The sequence below is a fragment of the Hyaena hyaena genome, unplaced genomic scaffold, assembly GCF_003009895.1.
Source record: "Hyaena hyaena isolate Hyena2069 unplaced genomic scaffold, ASM300989v1 scaffold_317, whole genome shotgun sequence".
Classification (NCBI taxonomy): Eukaryota; Metazoa; Chordata; class Mammalia; order Carnivora; family Hyaenidae; genus Hyaena; species Hyaena hyaena.
Window position 1 is genome coordinate 1,019,590 of NW_024080950.1, and position 24,139 is coordinate 1,043,728.

The 24,139-nt window shown below is 36.8% G+C and overlaps 1 protein-coding gene across 1 annotated transcript in view; it reads right to left on the reverse strand.

Moving 5' to 3' along the window:
* LRP2 (LDL receptor related protein 2) overlaps positions 1 to 24,139 on the reverse strand; it is a 195,612-nt gene that overhangs the window by 72,621 nt on the left and 98,852 nt on the right. Inside the window, exons 23-35 of the mRNA XM_039248803.1 lie at positions 23,615 to 23,734; positions 23,399 to 23,515; positions 21,707 to 22,084; positions 20,241 to 20,489; positions 19,038 to 19,249; positions 18,040 to 18,224; positions 16,043 to 16,271; positions 14,862 to 15,039; positions 13,068 to 13,196; positions 7,292 to 7,458; positions 6,178 to 6,321; positions 2,141 to 2,250; positions 211 to 388 (exon numbers count right to left, since the gene is read on the reverse strand). Coding sequence (XP_039104734.1) covers positions 211 to 388; positions 2,141 to 2,250; positions 6,178 to 6,321; positions 7,292 to 7,458; positions 13,068 to 13,196; positions 14,862 to 15,039; positions 16,043 to 16,271; positions 18,040 to 18,224; positions 19,038 to 19,249; positions 20,241 to 20,489; positions 21,707 to 22,084; positions 23,399 to 23,515; positions 23,615 to 23,734 — 2,396 coding nt within the window. The remainder of the gene's footprint in view (positions 1 to 210; positions 389 to 2,140; positions 2,251 to 6,177; positions 6,322 to 7,291; positions 7,459 to 13,067; positions 13,197 to 14,861; positions 15,040 to 16,042; positions 16,272 to 18,039; positions 18,225 to 19,037; positions 19,250 to 20,240; positions 20,490 to 21,706; positions 22,085 to 23,398; positions 23,516 to 23,614; positions 23,735 to 24,139) is intronic.

Consider the following 24,139-nt stretch of genomic DNA (forward strand, 5'->3'; position numbering starts at 1 on the left):
GAAGAAAATACTGGACTTGAAAGTATTCAACTATGGCAATATTTACTCTAGGGAAAAAAGTCATTGGGAGAAAGGGCAATAAAACACTGCTCCATGTGGCCAAGTGAGATTGTTCAGGAGACCCAGCCACACAAGGAACAATCAGTATCAGCTATACAAGCTCAGCAATAAAGATAAATAAAATAAAGATAAATAAAAGACTGTGCATACCACTCCCGTGCTGGTGACAGCCCAATAGAGTTTCTGCTCTGTAATATCAAGGGTGATAAGCTCCACGTGTTCAAGGTTCCCAGTGAAGAGAACTTTTGGAAATGTGCCATCCATGTTAGCACTTGCAATCTTGGCAGGAACACCACTGTCCGTTCCTTGGTCCGACCAGTACAGTTTCCTACAACCATGAAACAACACCAGCATTTAATAAAACAGTTTCATTAAATATTTAAATGAAAAAAAAGTTATTTATTGCCCTTGAGATGTGCACAAGTCAATGGAGGAAGTCTGAATCATTAATATCTTGTGACATACAATGTGGTGATGTACTTAACCAGTGTTCTATCCTAATTCTTTTTGGGGTAGGATGCTAGCACCTTACATTGGTAGGGGATATTTTACCTTGGTCAGACAAGTTGGAAGCTTATGTTGTGACTGACTAAGAAAGAGCCTACATCAATGGTCAGTCCCTTTCAAAGAATCACGTACTGTGCAGTGCCCTGGGAAGGACAAAGCTCATGTAAAAGTTGTTCAAGTACCTCCCTGCTCACCTCTCAGGCCTGCTATCTAATTCTCCAAAGCATCATCTAGCACAAGACCAGCTACTTTCTCTTCTGATTTCTGTGATGAAAAAAATATTACACACAAACGCTACTTGCCACACAGAATTGCCAAATCCATGATATACAAAATTTCATTAAAATATGTGACGGGTTGCTTTCTATTTCCACTGGAGACATAGCTTCTAGATTTGAATCTAAGTTTCCATTCCTTTCTATCTCAACTGCTGCCATAGCCCCATGAGACAATCCTCTTACACTCTTTCCCCACAAGTCTTCAAACCCCTTCATTCTGATCTTTATTTGCATACCTCTTAGCATGAGGCTCATCTTCAAGTCTAAGCTTCCCGACTGCTAAGTTCTCAAGCTCTGACATTCTCTGCTTCAACTAAACACTCCAATCTCTTCCTGAGTCAGTTCAACCTTAAAACTTGCCTGAGCTTCCAAAACTTCAGTCGATCTCTGCCTGCACCACATACATAACCGTTTTAGCAACATCCTTATTTATTCTCTTCATCTCCCATTGTGCCTACCTTGCTAACAACTAGACCCAAGTTCCTGTCATAATTTTCTTTCTTTTCTCAAATTCTGGGCTATCAAAAGTTTGCTGGACAAACTCAAGTCTCTTGTGAATTCTGAGTTCCTTAAAAATTTAAGCTACCTCATCTTAGCTGAGAACTCTCCTCCCCACCTGAACACTTTCTCCTAATTGGTCTCCCTGCCCCTGGCCTCTTCCACTCTGAGCCTGACCCATCTTTCTGAAATAAAAATTTGATTCTATCATTCTCTTCCTCCAAAATCCCAGCTGACTCTTTCTTTCTCAAAAGAAAAAAGTGCAACTCCTTAGCAAGATGACATTAAAGTCCTTTCAGGATTTTTCCCCAAATACCTTTAGCTTCCATCTTGTCAACTATCACTGACCTCTATGCCTCTGGCTTCAGCCCTTTACACAGTCATGCTAATTGCCGTGATGCTTCTGCGCCTTCCTGCTCCCTTGGCCTCAAGTACCAAACCCTTTCTCCACCCATAGGAAATCTTCTTCAAGTTCAATTTCAGATGTTATCTAGCTCCTTAAATCTTTCCACACTCACTCAAAGTCAGACTGTATTCTTAATTGCTATAATTCAATTTTTTAATGACTAAAATTACTGTTGCTAATTTAAAGAACATAGAACAAAACACGTATTTACATCCTTTATGTTAGATATAAACTGGAGCTGTTTCTATTTCTCACTGAGATCTGTATTTTTCAAAAGGTTGGCATATGAAATCAGAAAAGGCCCTAAGTTTGAAATCTTCCATTTTATCAGGTCACAACTTTAACAAGAATGGTGCTACATAGAGCACATGTGTCATTTATGAACACTCACCCGTTAGCAGGGTCAACTGTTATGCCAACTGGCATACCAACTCCAAGAGCCGTCCCGTCGTTGGTCATCAGGGTTTTTCTGTATCTGACATCTCCCCGGAGTTTCAAAACCTATAGCATAAAGTCACTTATTAAAACTGAGTTTCAAAAGGGGAAACAAAGAAGGCTGAGATGAAGGAGAACTTACACACACAAATTCCAAAGCCCGATTAGAGATGAATGGGAGGGTTTGTGGAGATTCAGATAATCCCTAATTGCATTTTAGGGCTATGAGGAAATCAGCTCAATAGAAAATGAGTAAGAAAAGCAAAATCACCTCTCAAATTCCTATGGATAAGAGATGAATTCAAATGGGTGAACATACAGAATCACTGCCTCATAGAAGTTACTAACATGCCTTCAGAAAAAGATACAGGAAAATTCTGGAAGACCAGTGGAAACCCCACAGGTCTCCTGCAACCCAGTGACTTGGCCAAGTCACCCATCACTGACCAACCAGTCCAAATTTCCTCAGAGCTAAAGTGAATTCTGTGCCCAAGTTAACAGCCTAAGTTAAAGCAAAAGAGTTCAAATCCTTGCCCATTTAGATCTGATTGAGACAAGTAAATTCACCTGTCTGAACTTAATTTATTAATGAAGTGTGGATGATAATTGCATATTGTGCATAGAACTAAGAGATAATACATGTAAAGCATTTAACATAGCACCTAGTACAAGAGTGTATCCTATTTTGTTTATTGATCCATTTATTGAATATTTATTATGCAGCAGGCATTATACTAAACATTGTTGGATTGAATCCTCACAACTGTGATGTGAGATAGATACCCACATTACAGATGATGAAAGAGGCCTATGGACATTTAGTGGCTATCTTGAAATTGCCCATTTTTAATTATTACTGCTATAATTGCTAAAACTGATGTCAATAGTATTCTGAAACATCACAAAAAATATGTATTACTAGACTATAAGTAGTTTCTTATAGGAACAAGGCTATTCTAATCTGTACTTGAAACAGTTTGAGAGGAGAAACACCTAGTAAGAAATGAGAAAATATATATTGATTGTTTATTTACACAAAGGCTTTTCTATAAAGTGCTTTTTAATGCAAATAGATTGTGTATCAGTGTTTGGTTTTGGTTTTGGTTTTGAGAGAGAGAGAGAGAGAGAGAACACATGAACAGGGGAAGGGCAAAGGAGAAAGAGAATGTTAAGCAAACTCCACACCCAGGCTCAATCTCATGATCTGCGCTGAAATCAAGAGTCACTGATTGAGCCACCCAGAGACCCATGGTCTTTATGTTTCTATCTTTTCCCTCATTCTGTCTCTTTATGTATTTTTTTCCTCTCTCCTTCTCTTCCTACCACACACACACACACACACACACACACACACACACACCCCTCTTTAATCCCTCACTCTTCTCTCTAAATTTTCCTCTCTCCTGTCTGGTGTCTTTCTTTTTTTAAAATTTGCCTCTTTCCACCAAAATTTCTCTCCTTTTCTTAAGCTTAAGGATCTCTTTATTTCAAAGGAAAGTTATTTTCCTTTATTTAGGATATATCAAGTTCTCTCTCACACAATTATTCTGTACACTTCTTTGCAGCAGCAAAATTGAATGGGCACACAGCTACCCCTAGTGGAAAACACTTATTCAGTATTTGTCTTATTTTCAAATTTGAATTAAATAGGAGTAACTCTTTCTGAAAGGATATTATTCAGGTAAACAGTATGTGAACAGTATTTCTGTGCCCTTAAGCAATATAACATTCACCTGAGTCACCACTGATATCACCAAAGGAGAAAAACAATTAAAACACACACACACACAACACACACACACACACACACACACACACACACACACAAAGGACAATTTACTTTTGGATCATTATTTTCATAGGCCGTCTGTGGAAAAGGGGGAAAGGACTCTTTATAGTCACAGGATACCTTAGTGTCGAGAAGTACTTTTAGTTACTGAGATATAATCCCATTTTTCAGATACAGAAGCTGAGGCTCAGAAAAGTTAAGTAATTTGTTCAGTATCAAATATCCTGTGAGTAGAGGAAATACAGTGCTGTCCTCAATGACAAAATGCATTTTCAAGTCTCAGAGTCTTTATCAAGTGCTTTCCTCTGCCAGGATGTCTTTTCCCTACTTCTTCATTTGGCAGCCATAAATATTGGCTCTCTTTCAAGAGGCAGCTCACAAGTCACTGATTCTCCTGCCATTCATTCTCCCCCCAACACTTTCACTTCTGCCCCTAGTCACAAAACACTTTATAGTCACGGCTCATATCACACTTAGCACACTGGAAGAAAGCTATTTGTTTTTATGTCTAGCTCTCAGAGAGTGAACTACTTATAAGCAGAAAAAAATATTTTACTCATCTTTGAATATCCAGGACTAACAATAGGACAGATCCATTTACTAGCATTTGTTCAATGAATGAGCCAGACTCAAAGCAGGTCTTTCGACTCCAAAGAAAATTATCTTTCTTCTGTGCCTGACTGCATTGGGGCACAGTTACAAACTTTACGTTTATATGATTACAGTGGCCTTACCAAGATACACATTTGTGCACACTCACTCACTCAGTTATCCATCAGTGGGTGCCTTGTCATTGTACCTAATACTTATGGAGGAAACATGTCCTCTGCTTTTGGAAAACAATCAGTGTACAAAGGAAGACCTCTGTTTACAAAGCAAGAGACCAAAAGACAGAGTAAGAACATATTCATTGTCATTCAGAATGAAGACAGCCCTGTGCCAAGCAGACACTAGAGCTGTGTTTGGAATTAAGGGTTTTAGGCAGTCAGTCAATTGTGCCAATGTTTTGATGGGAGAGTGATATTTTTAGTTGAGATTATGAAAAATCACCTTTTGTCACTGTCAAAGGGGGTTAAAGCAGGCTGGACTGCTAGAATTATCATTTATAACAAGGCAAAGTCAGAACACTGCCTGGGAATCAAGGCAGTGAAGCTGACTGTTTAAGCCAATTTCTAAAATTATGTAAAATTCAGGAGCTTATCTAAATAACAAAGGGTTTGAACCAGATGGGCCTTCAAGAATCCCCTCATGTTAAGAGCTGATGATTTTACATGGCTTGAGAAAACTGGGAAGTTAGCATTTGTGCAAATTGCAAATTCCTCTCTTAATTGTGTTGCTTGCCCTTGGGAATGTTGAGAGGATTAAAAGAGATCCTATTTGTAGAAGACTTTTGTACACTATAACCAATGTTCTGACCAATCTGCTCAAACTTCACCACTTAGCTGCTACGTGCCTTCCTCACCTTCAGCATCTCCCTTTCTGAATACCCTGTAGAGCTGGTGCCTCACATAGTCCTAACTGCCCTTCCCACAAGACCCTCCCTTTGCTTTAGAAATTTTCACTTTCAAAATTATTATGGATTAATAACCTCGTCCCAGAATGGTAACAAACCAATACTAGTTGAATTACCTTTGATTTGCGTCATGTGATTGCATACCTGTGTCCCATCTAGAATTTCTTCTGGGAATTAGAGTAAAAAGAACACTTATCGCACAGAGGAAAAGTATCAAAGGATTTAGAATCAAGTTTCTACTTTCTGTTTCACTGTTAGAAAATCTGTATTGGAGCCATAGAAAGATTTCCATCTTAGAACACAGGTAACCTATCAGTTTGGTTTGGGACTGAAATAGCATTACAGACTTGATGAAGAAAGATAGCGGAAATCTCCTGCCTATTATATTCTTCCATGCCTAATGCTGAATTCCTATTTAAACTATTTTTACAAATTATCTAAAATCCTTTTATATAAAAAAGTTAATATTAATGCTTAGAAAGAAAACAAAATAGGGCAGTAGAAAGTTCCAACAATTTATTTCTAAGGTGCTTTTACTCTTTTGCTTCTAAGACTTCTAGTTAATATCGATAGCTACTCTTTTGCTTCTGCTTAAAAATAATTTCAAAAATCAATGAGACCATTTCCTGAGAATAGATTATACATGCATCAAAAACTAGTGTTTGTGTAGCTAGTATTATGGAATCATTACCTCAATTGACAGAGTAGCAGGATTGGTATAATATAAGTTTTTTGATATCCAATCCAAGGCCAGGCTCATGGAAGAACCCAACCTAGACAGAGAAACTAATACTGTCCTGTTGGTGCCATCTATCTTCACTCTGTGAATTTCACCCTGGAAAGAAGGACACGGAGAAGTGAGCTGTTTCAAAGAAGACCACAGGTTCTACAAGGAAGCATGTTCTTCACCATTGCCTGCTGCTATACTTCCTGAACACCCCTCACACCTGGAGGAAAGGCAAAGGTTCAACGCCATTGGGTGGGCTCACTGCGTATAATACTAACACCAGCAACACTTCAATATGTCATTAAAAAATTATTTTTAAGTGGGTCAGAGCACAATGCAAGACATATCATTCGGGTTGCCTCTGATATTGGCTATGGAGATTTATTTCTTAACTACCACAGGCCATAGTCATAAAAATAATCCATCTCATCAATGAAAATCAGAAGGCCAGAGCATATTTTACATAGAGGTCACAAGCCTCAAACACAAAGATCATCCCTCTCTTCCTCATTTGTGATCTCTCTGCCCCTTCCCTCCTCAGAGCTCTCTCCTCTAAAGGGTGAGCTCCAACCGAAAGGGAACTGAAGGAGGGCTCTTTTTACCCTGGAGGAAAAGGTGCTGATGAAGATCCCAGCAGCCACATCAAATGCTTTCCTGGAATTCCTTCAGAGAACTATTGCTTCTTGTCTTGAATGATGATCATTTTTATGATCATCTAGTATCTTCTATTAGCTCAAAACTCCTTAAGAGCAATCTTTGTTACCACTTCTTGGTGTATTTTCTACAGTTGGGAGTAGCTAGTTTGGTGCAGAACAAATAGTAGGCACTTAATAATTACTTGCTGAATGAATAAATGAATAAAATCCAAAAGCTTAAATGTGCTTATTATCTACTCTGCTCCAGGTCAGCCTCCTATTTACATCCTTTGCTGAATCAAAAAAAGCTTAGTAGTAAATTAATTTATTTCTGGACCATTTCCCTTTTATCCACTCAGCAAAAGTTTGCTTATAAGAAGGCATTAGTGTAGGTAGGCTCTTTGAAAACAAGTTATATACTTTGAATGTTATTCAACACTTACTGGATTCTCAACCCAATAGATGAACTGCTCTGAGTAATCAAATTCAACATCATAACCGTTCATTATCCCTGCTATGGGAACCATAGCATCATTGCTCTTCACCTCAGGATTGAGGAAGAATCCAAAAATTATACTGTATCTTACAGTTACTAAGAAAGGTCGATCATCTGTGAAAATAGCAGATATCAGTCAAAATTATATCCTACTATTCCCAGACATTTAGAGTAATGGAAAGCAGTGGATTGTTACCATCTCATAGGACAAAATGCCATTGAAAGCTTTGCGGCAATAAATACCATACATGATACATATTTCATCAGACAATCCAGGGCCTTTGATTGGATTTCAACAGGTTGCTAGGTCACCAAACCTCCAACCCTAGAAACACTTCTGGACTTTCCCAAGGAAGATCAGTATTTACCTTGCTCTTCATGAATTCGTTACTTACACTGATAAAGCGTCCGTGTTTGTTAAATGTCACATTCTACACATAGATAAACCTAACTAATACTGAATTTAAAAAGAGAAAGAAAACATATAGACTATTCTTGGTGAATGGCAATTTATTAGTCTTAAGTGTGCTCAAAAAATAAAAACACTACCAAGTGTGGCCTGGTGTTTATTAGAGGTGAATTTTAATTACTAAATAAAGTCCAATTTATAATCTCCCCAATTGTTGTTTGATCAATGGCTGTCTTCCACACTAGATTCTAATTCCAAAAAGGTAGTAACTATGTCTGATTTACTCACGATTCTGTCCCAGAACCTTGCAGGTAATAGTTGCCAAATAAATGCTTGCTAACTAAATGAATGACCACATAAACAAATAAATGGATGGATGCATAAGTCAAAGTGTAAATAGTGTCTTCTAAAGTTCTCAAAAGTATCTGCATTTTGCAACTTAAACATTCTCAAAATACCTTATTCAAATTATCAATTCACTTAACCTCCTTAATAGATAATAAAAGGTCCTTTTCCTTTTTCCTGCTTTTTTTTTTTTTACTAAGCAGGTTCCAAGGTTTATTCACAAGACAAAGCCAACCACTGTAAAAGCAAAATACTTCAGTAAATAATCCACACATCTTCAGCCCATAGGAAAGCACAAAGTCATACTAGAAGTTGGTTTATAAGCTTCAAATATGGACTCTGGCCACTCAGGTTTGATAGTCTGATGCCTTCTCTCAGATTGGAGACTTGCTGGCCTGGCTAGGGACCAGAACTGATGACCAAGATCCCTAATCCCCACTCAGTGCAAAAGACATCGATACTCTCTGGCCATCTGTCTCCTCTTCTCTGGTCTAAGGGTTCTTTTTCACAGATAATGCCTTTATCCAAAAAACAAAAAACAAGAAAACAAAAAAAATCTAAAATGAGGAAATCAAGAGTAAAAATGTATTTATAATTCTCTCATAAAAGGAAAACTGGAATGTGAGTTTTGTGTTATGAAGACATATATATATATATATATATAACATATACCCCATATTAAGCAAAATAGAAAATGATTATTCACTGCATAATTTTCATCTACTAAAAATGATGTTTTCATTATTTTTATAATCTGGACACTTTTCAGTCTTCAATGTGAGTATTTTTAAAGTTTATTTATTTATTGAGAGAAAGAAAATGTGAGTGGAGGAGAGCAGAGAGAGAGCGAGAGAAAGGATCCCAAGCAGGCTCTTTGCTGTCAGCACAGAGCCCAACATAGGACTCAGTCTCACAAACCTTGAGATCATGACCTGAGACAAAATCAAGAGTCAGATGCCCAACTGACTGAGCTACCCAGTTGCCCCTGGCTCTTAACTTCTTAACTTATTTTAACATCTCATTAACTTTTCCTTTTTCCTGTCATTTCAGTTACTAAAAATTACCTAACATTTATAAACTGAGTAAAAATTTAAAGCAAATAATGCAACTATTAATGCTTTATATTTTACAAAGTGCTACAATATACAGCATTTACTCTTTCCATTAAATCTGTGAAGAGGTTTTCAACTAAGGCCAATGAAACTTTCCAGGGCTAGTGAGATTCATCTGTCCTCTCCCAACTGCTCCACATCGCCTCTCTTCTGAACAAATGAAATAGCCATAATAATTGGCCCTATTTATTGAGAATAGGGGCCACATAGTATGCACTAAATATTCATTCACTTAATTTATCTCCCTGAAGCCTCTTGTTAGCCATCCCCACCCCCAGCTCTCAAATGAGGCACAAAGAAATTAAGCCATTTAACCAAAGTCACACAGCCAGGTCCTCAGATTCCAAAACTTATGTTCTTAATCACTACACAAAGTGAAGGCTGGGTACTAGTTCTTGAATATCAAATTACCACTCAATTCATTTGATTTAACATGCAGTAACAAAATGTGTAAGCTATATTAAGAGTTTAGATGTACCTTGAAATTATAATGAGATGTTTAATTATTGATTATACATTGTAAGTGTTCATTGGTGCAGTAAAAACAAGAAAATTCCCCAATTTCACAGGATAAATTGTAAATTTTACTGACTCAAAACCTAACAATGCTCTTTTTAATGTGTAATTTTCTTTTTGCTTAATTGGAGGAATTCTCAATAAAGCACTGTTTAGGGACGAAAGAACTGCATTTCTCATCCATCAAACATGGGCTTTCTGGATTCTTCCCAGAAGCACTTCTCTCAAGTCCTACCCAGCTCTACTCCTTCGGCCTCTATTTCTTTGTCAGGCAATGTCTCAGGCCCTTGATCTGATCAGGTATATTGGAGAGGGCTTACCACTAGTGAACATTTATGGGCAATGAACCAGAGAGTGGGAGTCATTTAGTGCTACACTAGCAGGAAGTGAGAGCCTAGGCAAAGGATGATGCCAGAGAGAGTGCATGAAAAGTGCTCTGTGGGAAAGAAAAAAGGAGCGATTTGATGACACAATACAGCCATAAAGGAATAAATAGGTGGAAAACACAGGAATGAAGAAGGAGCAAGAAAGAATATTGGAGGGCTTCACTGAAAATTTCCTGAGTGCTAGTATGTGCCACAGGCAACGAACAAATATCAATGAATCAGGTGGAGGCTTAATCTGCAAGGAACTTTGAGTCTATAGAACAAGGCAGTTCAGAAGGAGGTGATATTTTAAGACATCTTAACATAGTATGTCTCAAAAAATGAAATTTGGCCATTTGTAGCAACATGGATGGAACTAGAGGGTGTTATGCTGAGCGAAATAAGTCAGGCAAAGGACAGATACCATATGTTTGCACATATAGGTGGATTAGGAAGAAGTTAACGGAGGATGAAGTGGGAGAAGAAGGGGAAAAATAGTTGGGGAGAGGGAAGGAGGCAAACCATGAGAGACTCTTAAATGCTGAAAACAAACTGAGGGCTGAGAGGGAGTGTGGGAGAGGGGAAGGGAGGTGATGGGCATGGAGGAGGGCACTTGTTGGGATGAGCACTGGGTATTATATGGAAACCAACTGGACAATAAACTATAAAAGAAACTCAGTCTTTTGGAGTTAAAAATCGTATATTTATATTTATTCTTTATATCATGATCCCATTAAGATTCGTCTAAGCAGGGCAGAGAGGTAAAGAGAAAGCAGCTGGTAATGAGAAGTTTATGTTGTAATCGAAGAGCAATGTTTACTACTTCCTAGTTAGGTTCTCCTTAACTCAGACTTTGCACTAACTGATCAGCGCCTCAAGCTTTCTAACAGTGTGTGCAAGGAGTGTGTTCTTCTTACGTGGCACTTAATGACTGAGACGATTGCCTTCTGTCTCTCTCACAATGAAGCAGAAGCCTATTTTGGATTGGAGGTTGTTTATTGTAGAAGATGCTGGAGCAATGTTTTGGTTTGCTTTTTTGGTTCTTGTTCATTTGTTTTTGGCATTGTGGAGGTGGAGAACATATTTTTGAAAGAATAAAAAGCTATTTCATACAGAAAAAGTTCTTGGCTTAAAATTTTATGTCATAAAATTAGGAAAAAAGAAATATCTCATAATTCCCTTACTCAACTGTAACCACTATTGGCGCTTATGTGTGTTCTCTTCCAGGTCTTTTTAATGCATATTTTTACATGGCCAGTAGTGAACAGTATCTGCTTTTCACTTAACCTTATCGCATCAGCAGTTCCAAAGATATTCCAGACACTTAGTAAACAATATTTTAAAAGCTATTTAACCCGTAAATCAAGTAAAATGTTTTCATCTATAAATGGTAACAAGCTTCTAAACTTCTGATTGAGAAAATAATGTGCACCTCTTTTTCTTCGTTAACATATACTGGCATTCAGTTACCCAAGTGGTACTCAGAAATCAGTTGAACAGTGCTAAAAAAGTTCCACCCTAGTAAAGTCAATCAATGGAAAACCACTAGTGGAATTATTTGTGAAATAACAAAAGCTACTATTTAGATATCAATCACCATCAGATAGTAATATTGATTACACCAATCCCCAATGCACAGTTCAACAACCTTGGCATGGTGAAAGAATGCTTTGTATCCAAAATGTCTGCAGCCCAGTTTAATCTTCTGCTGAGAGACTCTGAGGACACACTAAATTAAACAGTGTCAACAAGGATTAGGTGCATAATAAGTCTCTGAAGAAAAATGGCAAATGCCAATCCCTTTGTAAGCACTACCAATAATTAAAATCTTTCATCATGAAAGTATCATTGCAAAATATTATACCTAGATGGAATTCAATTTTCAGGAAGCCTACATCTGCAAAATCTGTAAACACCATTAATTTCCTGGATTCAGCAAAAATTTTCCACTTGAATAATAACTTTCCCTCTAGATTAAGATTCTGTTTTCTCTTAGCTTAAGGATTTTGTATCATTAAATATTTTAACTTTCTGCAACCACTTTTGTCAGTACCAAAATATTCACGAACTAAATTCAAAAAGCTTAAATTTAGAATAACTCTCTAGATTTTTAAGCAAAGGTAAATATTTTTAAAAAGATTATTATTGGCGGCAACTGGATGAATCAGTCAGTTGAACATCCAACTCTTCTTTTAGGCTCAGGTCATGATTTTGCCCCACATTGTGCTCTGCGTTGACAGCATTAAGCTTTCTTGGGGTTCTCCCCACCCCGCACCTCTCTCTCTCTTTCTCTCTCTGCCCATTCTCTGCTCACACACACTATCTATTAACTATGTTTACACTATAAACATTAAAAACACTTTATTTTATATATTTTACATATTCCAGAAGAAATCTGTTTTGTGGATTGACTGTATCTTTCCCTTTTGTTCTCACTCCCTAATAATAATAATTGTCCACATACATTTCTATCAACACAGTAAAGTATCTTGGATGAGATGAAGATCAAATTGCTCAAATAATCACTTAACGATCTTTCATACAAAGAAAACATTCATTTTTAAAATACCAAATATTAAAGTTACTGAAATTGGGATCAGAAGGCCTATGCTAGAACACTCATCACTATTAGTTACAACAATACAAATGAGAGAAGGAAGCCATAATCAAGTGTTAAAAATTCTTACTCCTTAACTGCAGAATTGGGAGGTTTCCATTATCACCACTTGTCTAACTATAACCAGGTAAGAGAAAACATGAATCACATGCACACGTAATATGAGCTTTATATACAGAAACTATATTACAACTGAGGTGCTCAATTAAATCACCTCATATGGCATATGTACTCAAGAGACTTGCTGAATCAAAGGGAACACAGCACACATTCCATGAGCAAGTGGCTTAGAGCTTACACCACTCTGCTAAACCAAGGCAGACTCTGCCTTCAGGGCACACTTAAAGGGCATACAGTACCTCTCAAGCAAGACACAGAATCATAAGAAAGAGTCCATCCTGAGGGACAAACACAAGAATAAAGGCGTGGCCTCTGTGAGGAAAGCAAGCATAGATGTCTGCAGGAGGAAGAAGCACAGGAATTTTCACCTGTAATGGAAAAAGAAAACATTGGTTAATGGAAAACCTCCCACATTAAGGTGAACAGAATGAAGTAATAAATAAAATGTAGTGTGTACACACACACAATGTCATAAATATGTATAATGGTGGATATTCACTAATCTTATTGTCATGATCATTTCATAATATATACATTTAACAAATCATTGTGTTGTGCATCTAAAAATAATATGTCAAATTTATCTCAATGTAAGTAAATAAATAAATTTTGAAGTAGGCATATAGCCATACTGTTATTTTCCACCCAGGGACTTCCAGTAAAGGCACAAGTAGATTAAGTTACCTATGTTGGTTTGGTTTTTTCCCTAAACTATTTTACTCTTCTCTATCATCATGCTTTCAACACAAAATTCATAAGAGGAATAAGAGGGAGGAATGACTTCACCAAGGTCACAGACTAATCCTGTCTATAACCAGATTATGAACAAATAGCTACTGAGTAACCCAAAGCTTAGTAACAGAAATACAATGCCAAAAAACATGTGTTTCCTTGCCTGAGCTAAAAGAGATCTTTTTACATTAAATGAAATAAATGTGCATGTTCCCTTTCTGACCTTGACATTTATCCACTATTGTCCAAATTTTGGTTAGATAGTAATCTTTAATTTTTCTATTGATATCTTGGTGTGTCTCTGCTTTTTAAAATAAGGGAATCTGTGGGCATCCCAGGCTCAAAGGATGTCCTCTAGATCTTATATGTTCTTATTATATACATTGTATTAGATCATTAAACTATTCATTATTCATTCACTAAAAAAACTTTCCATATGCTTTAAGCACTATGCTAACCATGGAAAATACTGTAAGCATGGAGGCAGCTACTCTTAAAAAAAGGGAAATAGAACTAAATTTATAAACTCATCCTGCAATTTCAGGATATGAAGGTAAAGAGCAAATGAATTATGAGAAGGATAGGCTATTTTAGATAGGGTGATCAAGGGCCACCAAGAAGCATTTGAGAGAATCCCAAATGACATAAAGGAGCCACTCAAGCAGATATCTGGAGAAGGGGTGTTCCAGGGGTGTTCTAGTACAAGTTTAGAAGTAGGAAGTAACCTGGTGTGCTTCTGGGCCAAAATGAAGTCCAGCATGGCAAGAGTAAAGGGATAAAGAAACAAAGAAGAAGGCCAGATTCTGAAACGTGACGGGTTTTAAGGGAGAAGATTAAGTAAATATTAAGTGACTTAATCCTCCTCCCACCAGAGAGAACACCAAATTTTTAAATCATCTAGCCATACACACATCTAGGATGTGTGGAATACATCACATCTACATCCAGGATAACTTGGGATACAGCTGCAGCACACCTAGAGGGCACTGGCGCCATGAGTCCTAAGAAAAAGCTCCTTTACGCCACAGAATGGTTCTAAGGGACTATCCGGTCTATGCGGTATTTGTCAGCTGAGAAAATTGGGGTTTGGAAATTGTCACAGAGACAGGAGTCAACTGCAGAATATAATGACAAAATTTAGGTCTGTTGTTACATACAAGTTTTTAGTTGACTGTGATAAATAAATGTAATGAAAATGTTAGGACTGTGGTGGTTAGTAAAGAAGAAAGGAAAACATATTGCACAAATAAGAATAAGTTCTTTCTGAGCTATTCCCAGGCAGGTGTCTCTGTATCACTTACTGTTAGGTTGTCTCACAGGATGAACTGCAACAATTCCCAGGGGCTGCTGAAGATTGCGAATTATGACTGAGTGGTTTCCACCATGCCACTTATTGGCTTGCAAAACCTGATTAATAGAACGGTCAGTCCAGTACACAGAGTCTTCGAAGACTGTTAGGGCATAAGGATGTCGCAGAATCTGTGAAGCCAAAGAGAAAGATCAGACTTTGCCAACAATCCAAGTAGAAATGTAGAATGTAGAAATGTAGAAAAGGATATCTTTTAGCATTTCATTATTTAAGACATAGGGAAGTCATTGTTGAAGAGACAGACAAAAAATACACTGCTTGGCCTGTAATTATCCCACGACAGCACTCAAAATACTCCCAACATATTTGTGTCACGTGCTCTTCATTTTTACTCTGGTTGTTACCCTCGGGATCCATTTTAGAAATGAAAGCAGCACCGGGGTGCAAAAAGTACGGTTGATTTATCTGGATCCCCTACTCTCAAGTCTTAGCCCCCTCCGCTATTAGCACTACTCTTTATCCAGTGCTATTTCTGCCACTACAGATTCACATAAATCTGATCGAGCCTACGTGCATACTTTCTGAAGGGAGGGGGGCCCTGCCAGGGTCCCTTAAAGCCATAGAACTATCCACAATGGCAATTTTAAATAATGGCTCTTTGCTACAATATATTTATTTTTTTATATTTTCCCATTTAACTTGTGAAAATAAATTCAGCATAATTTTCTAAATATTAATAGAATTGTTGACTCAGTATGTTATACACCTGAAACTAATATGGCATTATATATCCATTATATTATAATTAAAAATACAAAATATATAATAGGCTATGATTTAATTGAGAAAGCTAAATATAAACTATTAATTTTTGCTTAACACACTTTTTTAAAGTATAGAAACAACAGATTAGCCTCTACAGATCAACTAAATCGCACAAACTACTAATCCTTCCCAAACACAGCACAATCTAACCATGAACTAGAATAAAAATATTTATTTTCTGTTAGTAAGAAAAGATGGATTGGCCCTCACTCCTGTTGATATTTCCTGGATTGCCCTTGTAATTTCTAAGATACAAAAACTAATCTCTTTAGTTTTCTTGGTACTCTATTTGCTTTCTACAAAGCCGCTGTTGTGGGTTTAGTGTAGTTTTCATCAATACCAACTTACCAAATCACTGGCTATCACCTGCCTCCGATGCTGTCCATTATAATCACAATAGTCTATATAATCAAGATAGGAATCTATGAAATAGAGCAATCTGTTGGGATAGTCAATTGTTATGCCACTGGGCCAGAAAATCTTGTCCTGAACAATGACAGTGCGCAAACTGCCATCCATGCTGGCTCGTTCAATACGAGGGTGACGGCCCCAGTCAGACCAGAACATTAAATGGTCACTGTGGAAAGAAATTAGTTACCAGTAAGAAAGGATATATTTCAATATGGAAAATAACTGCCATTTTAAGTCATATAATGTAAATAATTAAAGTAATATAAAGTCAGTAATGTAACATCATATTTATGTTCTGCTTACAATAAATCATCTCTAGTTCAGAATATACAGAGTTTATTATTTCCTCTGAGTGTCACAAAGTAAAACTATAATCATAATGCAATCATAAGCCATCTGGGTGTTTATAAGATGATCATAAAACATGCAGTACATTATGACAATGAAATGTCTCAATGCCTATTCATGTTTCTGTACAAACCACAAATAGTTGATCTAGAAATATCCATCTGGCCTTGTTTATCTACCCTGTCATTTTTTAAGATAAGAAAGTCAATTTCTTCATCATCAGATTCATCATAAATTTCACTAGTGTAATATTTGATAATATCTAGGAAGTCTGTATTGTATCAAGCATAATTTGTCTAACTCATAATCCTACAGAAAAGAATTTTAGTTAGAGAATTTTAACTAAATTTAAGGAAAGAAGCCATCAAAGGTTTCTTAAACACATGTGAGAATTTCTTCTTCTCTTTAGGACCAGGGGGGCAAAAATTCTCTTCCTTTCATGACATAAAAGGGAGCTCTAATAAACATGAAACTAAAGCATGAAAATATTGCTGTCTTTGTTGTATAACCATGAGGTATAATGTTACAGCAAACTGGCCCATCTATGGAATACCACTGCATGCATTCATTTGAGACCTAATTATATAGTTCTATGGCAATCAATTCAATAATTGTATTATCAAGCCAATAAATCAATGTGTTCTTAAATTAAACAACCAATTGCTCTTATGTACTTTATGAAAAAGACTATACAGATAAAGGAAGGGTACCAATAACTACTTGGATGGTTACTATTTCTGTAGAAATGTTTATTTTTATTTTTATTTTTTTATTTTATTTTTATTATTTTAAATAGTTTATTGTCAAGTTGGTTTCCATATAACACCCAGTGCTCATCCCCACAAGTGCCCTCCGCCATGCCCCTTCCCCTCCCCTCCTCCCCGATCAGTCCTCACTTTGTTATCAGCATTCAATAGCCAAAACATGGAAAGAGCCTAAGTGTTCATCAACTGATGAATGGATCAAGAAGATGTGGTTTCCTATAGGAGGATTAGGAGGAGCTTAACGGAGGACCATGGGGGAGAAGAAGGGGGGAAATGGTGGGGGAGAGGGAGAGAGGGAAAACATGAGAGAATCTTGATGAGAACAAACTGAGGACTGATGGGTGTGGGGGGGAGGGGGGAGATGGGCATGGAGGAGGGCACTTGTGGGGATGAGCACTGGGTGTTATATGGAAACCAACTTGACAATAAACTTTTTGTAAAAAAAAAAGAAGATGCGCTTTATCTATACAATGGAATACTACATGGCAATGAGAAAGAACGAAATCTGGCCATGTGTAGCAACATGGATGGAACTTGAGGGTGTTATGCTGAGTGAAATAAGTCAGGCAGAGAAGGACAAATACCATATGTTTGCACGTATAGGAGGATTAGGAGGAACTTGACGGAGGACCGTGGTGGAGAAGAAGGGGGGGAAAATAGTGGGGAAGAGGAAGGGAGGCAAACCATGAGAGACTCTAGAAATGTTTAAACAAGGTTTCATTTAAAATTTTGAGATAGCACTTATCAGCCTCTTCATGCTATTATTGTTTTTCCCTTATAAACACATCAAGGCAATATAATTTTTTAAAAAAAGATTCTTACCTAATTCTGGGATCTAATGATAATCCCCTTGGATTTGATACATTATTACTAATCAGCACGGTCCTGTGACTTCCATCCAGTTTAGATACTTCAATTGTTCCCAGAGCATAGTCTGTCCAATAAAGATTGCGACCTACCCAATCTACCGCCATACTTTCAGTCAGAGTGGCACCAGTGTTAAGTATCTAAAGAAAAAAAGTGAATGAAGAGTGACTTCTAAGGAGAATGAATAAATTGAAATTACATAGATAATTTTATGAGTAGACTGAAGTTCTATGAAAATCTGGAATAAGACAACTAAATTTGTCCTATGATTGCTTGTAAGGATTGGAAAACATTTGCCTTCCACCAAATCAACATAGGGCATTCCACAAAAAAATACTGCATGTTGTAGAATTAAATACTCTGGGATAACTCTACCACTGGGTGAGTGTGTACTTTCATTTGGTTTCAAAGTTTTTGCATTTGAACAAAAGCTCTATCCATTCGCTAAATTGGCCACCCTATGAAACTTTATAACATTCACATTCCAAAATAATATCTTTATTGATTAAATGCCAACAATTACAAAATAAAAGTCCTAAGAGGCAGAGGAAACAACCATCAAGGGTCCAGAAACTGAAACTCCGGGAGATAGATTGAGAAATTAAACCTAAGGAAAAGCACCCCCTTAACTCCCCTACATTTTCCTCTGCTCTCATCCACTAGGGGGAAAAAAAAAAACAAATTTAAAAGTTACATCAAAGACTTTCTGAAGTCTCTGAATTATGTGACCTGGAATTCAGAATTGTGGAACTACCTTCAGAGGTCACATTCCTATATAAAACATTCATATATTGGGAATTATGAAGGCCTGAGCCTCTGGGGTACAATGTGACCCAAAAGGAAAAATGAGAACTACCCAGGGTGAGGTAGGACCTGCTCTCATTGATGAGTAAAAGTAATAGTCCCAACATAGCAGGTCTAGTAAGACCATATATCAGTAGAAATGTACTTACTACTCTTCTATCTGTTCCATTTTGAAATGCACTCCAGATTTTACCCTGACCTCCATCAGACCAAAAGACACGGCCACTGATGGAATCAAAATCAAGAGCTGCAATGTGAGAACCATTCTGGATAATTGAAGAGATAGAGTGAAACTGGGAAGTGATATTGTCAGCAATAATTTGGTTCCGACTTGCCGCAAGTATCAACAGACTTTCAGATTCTGTCCAAGAAGAAAATGCAAAAATGTCAATGAATCTGGGAGCAACCACAATTAAAACGTATCTTAAATATTTCATGCAATTCTTTTGATGACAGAAGGAAGACATAATTCCAAACCATAGTATTAAGGAAAGCAAATTCCTAAAAAACATTGTTTAATCACTTGGTTCATTATCTTAATAGTTAACTGATTTTCATGAGTATTTAAAATAAACTTTTTCCAAAATATCTTTCTTCCTTGAATATACTCCAGTGTTTGCCTAAATATCTAGAGCAAAGGACACTTGCATTCTTTCAGTTACTATTTGTTACTTCTGTACTTACTTTTGAATTTTGTTTATCTTCCTTCCTAGAATATGGGCTTCCTGATAGCAAGAATTATGTCTTAAATATTTTTGTTTTGCTTGAGGCATTGAGCTGTGGCAGAGATTTCTAATTATCTCTCAGTATCTCTTCACTTCCTTTTTAGTAATAAATCATGCCCATGTTTTAGCATGGCGCACACCCTTCCCCCGCCCCTGGATGGTCTACCATTCAGCCTCCTACTTGAAAAAGAAACTATTTTGTCTTAACCTTCTTTATTTGGTGACTTTTGAAGTGAGGCAGCCAAATCAATATCTTAAAACCTAGTATAATCACTTTCACATAGTAGAAACTGAATTAGTATTGGTTGAATTCAATCAATTATATAAAATGCTTAAATATGATATAGAAATAATTTTTAAATAATATAAAAGCCATTGATATTTTAAGTAATAAAAAAATCATCTACCTACTTATATTTTAACCTCTATTTTCCAAAATATGCCAAGATTTTTATGAATATTAATTTATTTAATCTGCACAATAAACTGTGAATTAAGGATAAGGTTACCTAACCCATCCAGTAACATAACCCATCAACATTGTCCAATGCCTGCATGCAACATTTGAACTCGTGAGTGTGCTGTTACTCTGGCTAGAGGTAGTTCACTTTCAAGTTCAGTTATTACCTGTAACTTTGCAAGTTCTTCCATTAGTGTCTAACGTGTATTCTTTATCACACCAGCATCGGAATGAACCTCTCATATTGTAACAATGCTGACTACAAAAGCCTGGGACATCACACTCAGACACGTCTTCACAGGTCTTAGAGTCATTCGCAAGAAAGTATCCTGGTGGGCATAAGCATTGAGCCCCATAGGGCCCCTGAACACACTGGTGAGTACAACCACCATTGAAATATGAGCAGCTATCCTGGTCTAGAATAAAGAAAGAAAAATCACAAAGGGAAAAATTCAGAAATCTTTGCCTTTTTTTTTTTTTGGTTCACTCTGTTGTAATATTTGTCATACAGTCTTATGCCACCTTCACTGAGGTAAGAGCTAAGAGCAGCTATTCACTTGGATGAGCTCCACAGCCTAGTCAATGTCTGTTTAAAGATTTACTCTCCTCCACAATCACAGGACTTCAACCACTTTTTTCACTACAACCTTCTATTATAATTCCATTTAGTGCAGAGAGAAACTTGGGGAAATACTGCCAACATCAAAAAAAAAAAACAAAACAAAAACAAAACCACAACTGTCATTGATAAAGCACGCAAAGAGAATTAAGTTACTTCCCACTTTCTTTCTGATATTCTTCTACCTATACAGAAATGGAAGATGAGACATCGACATTTAAGATCAAGGGCTGGAAGGTCTATGATAGGGTGTAAATGGAAAGGGGAAGGTAATTAGAACAGTAGAGGGCACAGATCCACCAACATGCCATCAGTCCTTGCTTTCAGGGCCACAGCAGCAATGCCTGAAGCCACCCAAAGTCAGTTCAAATGCCTGGGATGCAAATGCCCTCTATTCCCATGTGTACTCGAACTTATTTTTAACAGACGATACACGAAACATGCTTCAGAGGGGAAAATTAGAATTATTAGAATATTTTCAGCACAAATACAATCCAAATAATATCATAAGGATCTAAAATATTTTGCAATCATACCTGGCTGGGGTTCATCTGAGAGTGATCATTGATTAAAGAAGAAAGAAAGAAAGGACAGCAATTAGGATTACATGCCAATCACAGGACTTTAATCACAGCAAACACAAATCCCTGGACTTCATTTGCTTTGTGGCAAGTTCTGATTGAAATTAGAAAATATTAAAGTTAGAAAAACTTAGAACCGCAATCCAAAACAAAAATTAATTTGACAATCTAATGGCCTTATTTAGTCTCATTTTTCTAAAAAAAAAAAAAAAAAAAAAAAAGTAAAATCACGGAACCAAATGCAAAGGATTTAATGAGAAATAGCATTCAGTGGTGATTTCTTTGAATTCCATGACACTTATCCCTACACAGATTTGATTTCACAGAGGAAGTGAAATCCCTTCCTGAAAACTACATGGAGACAATGGTGATGCATAGAAGGTCACTGCTCAGAATGAATTTATGGCCATTAAATTGTAGTCAGGAAACTTACTGCAAAGTGGGGATTCATCTGTCCCATTGGGGCAATCAAAGATGCCATCACACACTGCACTCAGATTCACACAGATGCTATGGCCAGGGCACTGCCATTGCCAACTGGGACAGTGAAAAGCCTGAGTAGGGCAGTCCTTCTCATCACTCATATCCCTGCAGTCATTGTCCCCATCACAGAGCCAGTCTCTATAGATGCAGTTTCCATTATCACACAGGAAGTGAGTTAAAGGGCAAGTCTTGGGGGCACAGCCGTGGTACTCATCAGATCCATAGATGCAGTCTGGGTGCCCATCACACTCCCAGCTCTTTGGGATGCAGACGCCATCTGCTTGGCACTGAAATTCATCTGTGTGGCACATCCCAGGAGGCCTAGTTGCTAAGAGAAATGCACGTGAGAGATGCACTTGTGAATGTAATTCATAATCCTTTTTATATAATACCAAGATTCAGAGGAAATTATTTTGGACCAAAGGTAGGTTTATTATAATGATCATAACAAATTTAATATTAAAATCTAGAACGATATAGGGTTCTCAGACATTGTGGTACACAAAAATCTTTCTATGTGTCTGATTTGTCCCTGAGTCTAAAGAAAATTCTGTTTCATGTGTTTTTAATGTTCATTCAACTACAGGATAATAATAAAATTTATCTGCCTCTTTATTAAACAATTACCAGCACATTTCAATAGGACTTAAATTGACATTAATTTGTTACTTTGAACTCATGTTTAATATCACATATTTGAATGTTGTTAATTTTCCCTCAAATTAACTACATCCAATGAAACCAGCACACAATAAGAAAACAAAAGGTGACAGTAAATCCTTAATTCTTTGCAAACTTTCCACAACTCATTGAGAGATAAGATTTGCTTCCCTATCTCACAGGGGTAATTCCAAGTTTCCTCCCAGGGACCTTGTAAGGCAACAGCAAGTGAGTCACAATTGGCAGTTTAACCACAAATCATCACAGAAGAATTCCGTGTTTTCAACATGAAACAGGAAAACCAGTAACTACGAATTTCTGGGTGTTATATATATCTATAAAGTATTAAGCATTTTATTTAACTTTTTATACATAGATTTAACACATAAGATTTATATTCTATCAAGTCCTCCTTGAATCCTATGACTAGAAGGAATTTCTTTTCTGTGAACCCCAAATGAATTTTATCCGTATCATTTCTAAGGCCCTTATTAAAGTGTACCTTGCTTCCATTATTTCTTATGTTATATAATTTCTCTAAGAACAAAGACCACATATAACATCTTAGCAGGTATTCAGCAAAAAATAGCTGAAAATGAATTCATTCAAGTCAATATAAAATACCACTCCATACCCCATGATTTAACCTCGCTACTAAAATTTAAAACAATTAAAATAACTTTATATATAGCAAGCTTCAAAATTTTGAAACCCACTAATTTGGGATATCCTAGGAAATATTCATAGCGAGAACAAAAATATCTAAGAAATATTGAACCTACCTAAGGGACTATTGGAAAGTGCCCATTTATACCCTAAGTTATTATTTGCAAATACCTGGTCAACTCTAATGTATATTAACACTGTGTTCCTTTGATAATAGTTTGTAATTTAAGCTGTCCCCCCAGTTTATACAAATTAGAGGAAACTTAAGATAATATGAAATTATTCCTCTGCCTAAATGCAGAAATATGGTACTTACAACAGTCTAACTCATCAGATTGGTCACTGCAGTCAAAAACACCATCACAACGATATGTAATGCTAATACACCGACCTTCACTGGCACATTTGAATTGAGAAGCGGTGCAATGGATTACTAAGAATGAAAAAAAAAAACATTAGAAATTAGCTCAAAATGACTAAACATTGAGATTATTTGTAAAAATTATGAATAAAAATAAAGCAATCCACTTACCACAACTATCTTCATCAGATCCATCAACACAGTCCTTGTCCCCATCACAGACAAAGGATACATCAATACATCGATGATCAAGACAACGAAACTGACTAGGTAGGCATGTCCCTGTAAATTCTAACATCATTCAAAAACAAAAACAAGTAACAGTTTATTTCTTGTTCATTGTGTACTAGACTGAAGCTGCAAAACGCTAAGGAGATACACAAGTTATCTCATTTGTACGTGTGTTCAAAATCCCTTCACATTGGCCACATAGCCAAAGTCAGCCCAGAAGAGTACTCAAAGACAGGACAGTTTGGAGGAAGAGGAAGAAAAAAAGTCAGGTGTTCTGTGATTACAATTTGAAAAATACATAACACTTACCAAAGTGAACATCATGGGCTTGGACTAGACTATACCTCATGAATACGATTGAGTCCATGACTATACACCAAACCTAAGCAACAGAGCCCAACTGGGCATCATGGTCGACCTGACCCACATGCCACAACAATACACAGACAGATCATGACCGAATTT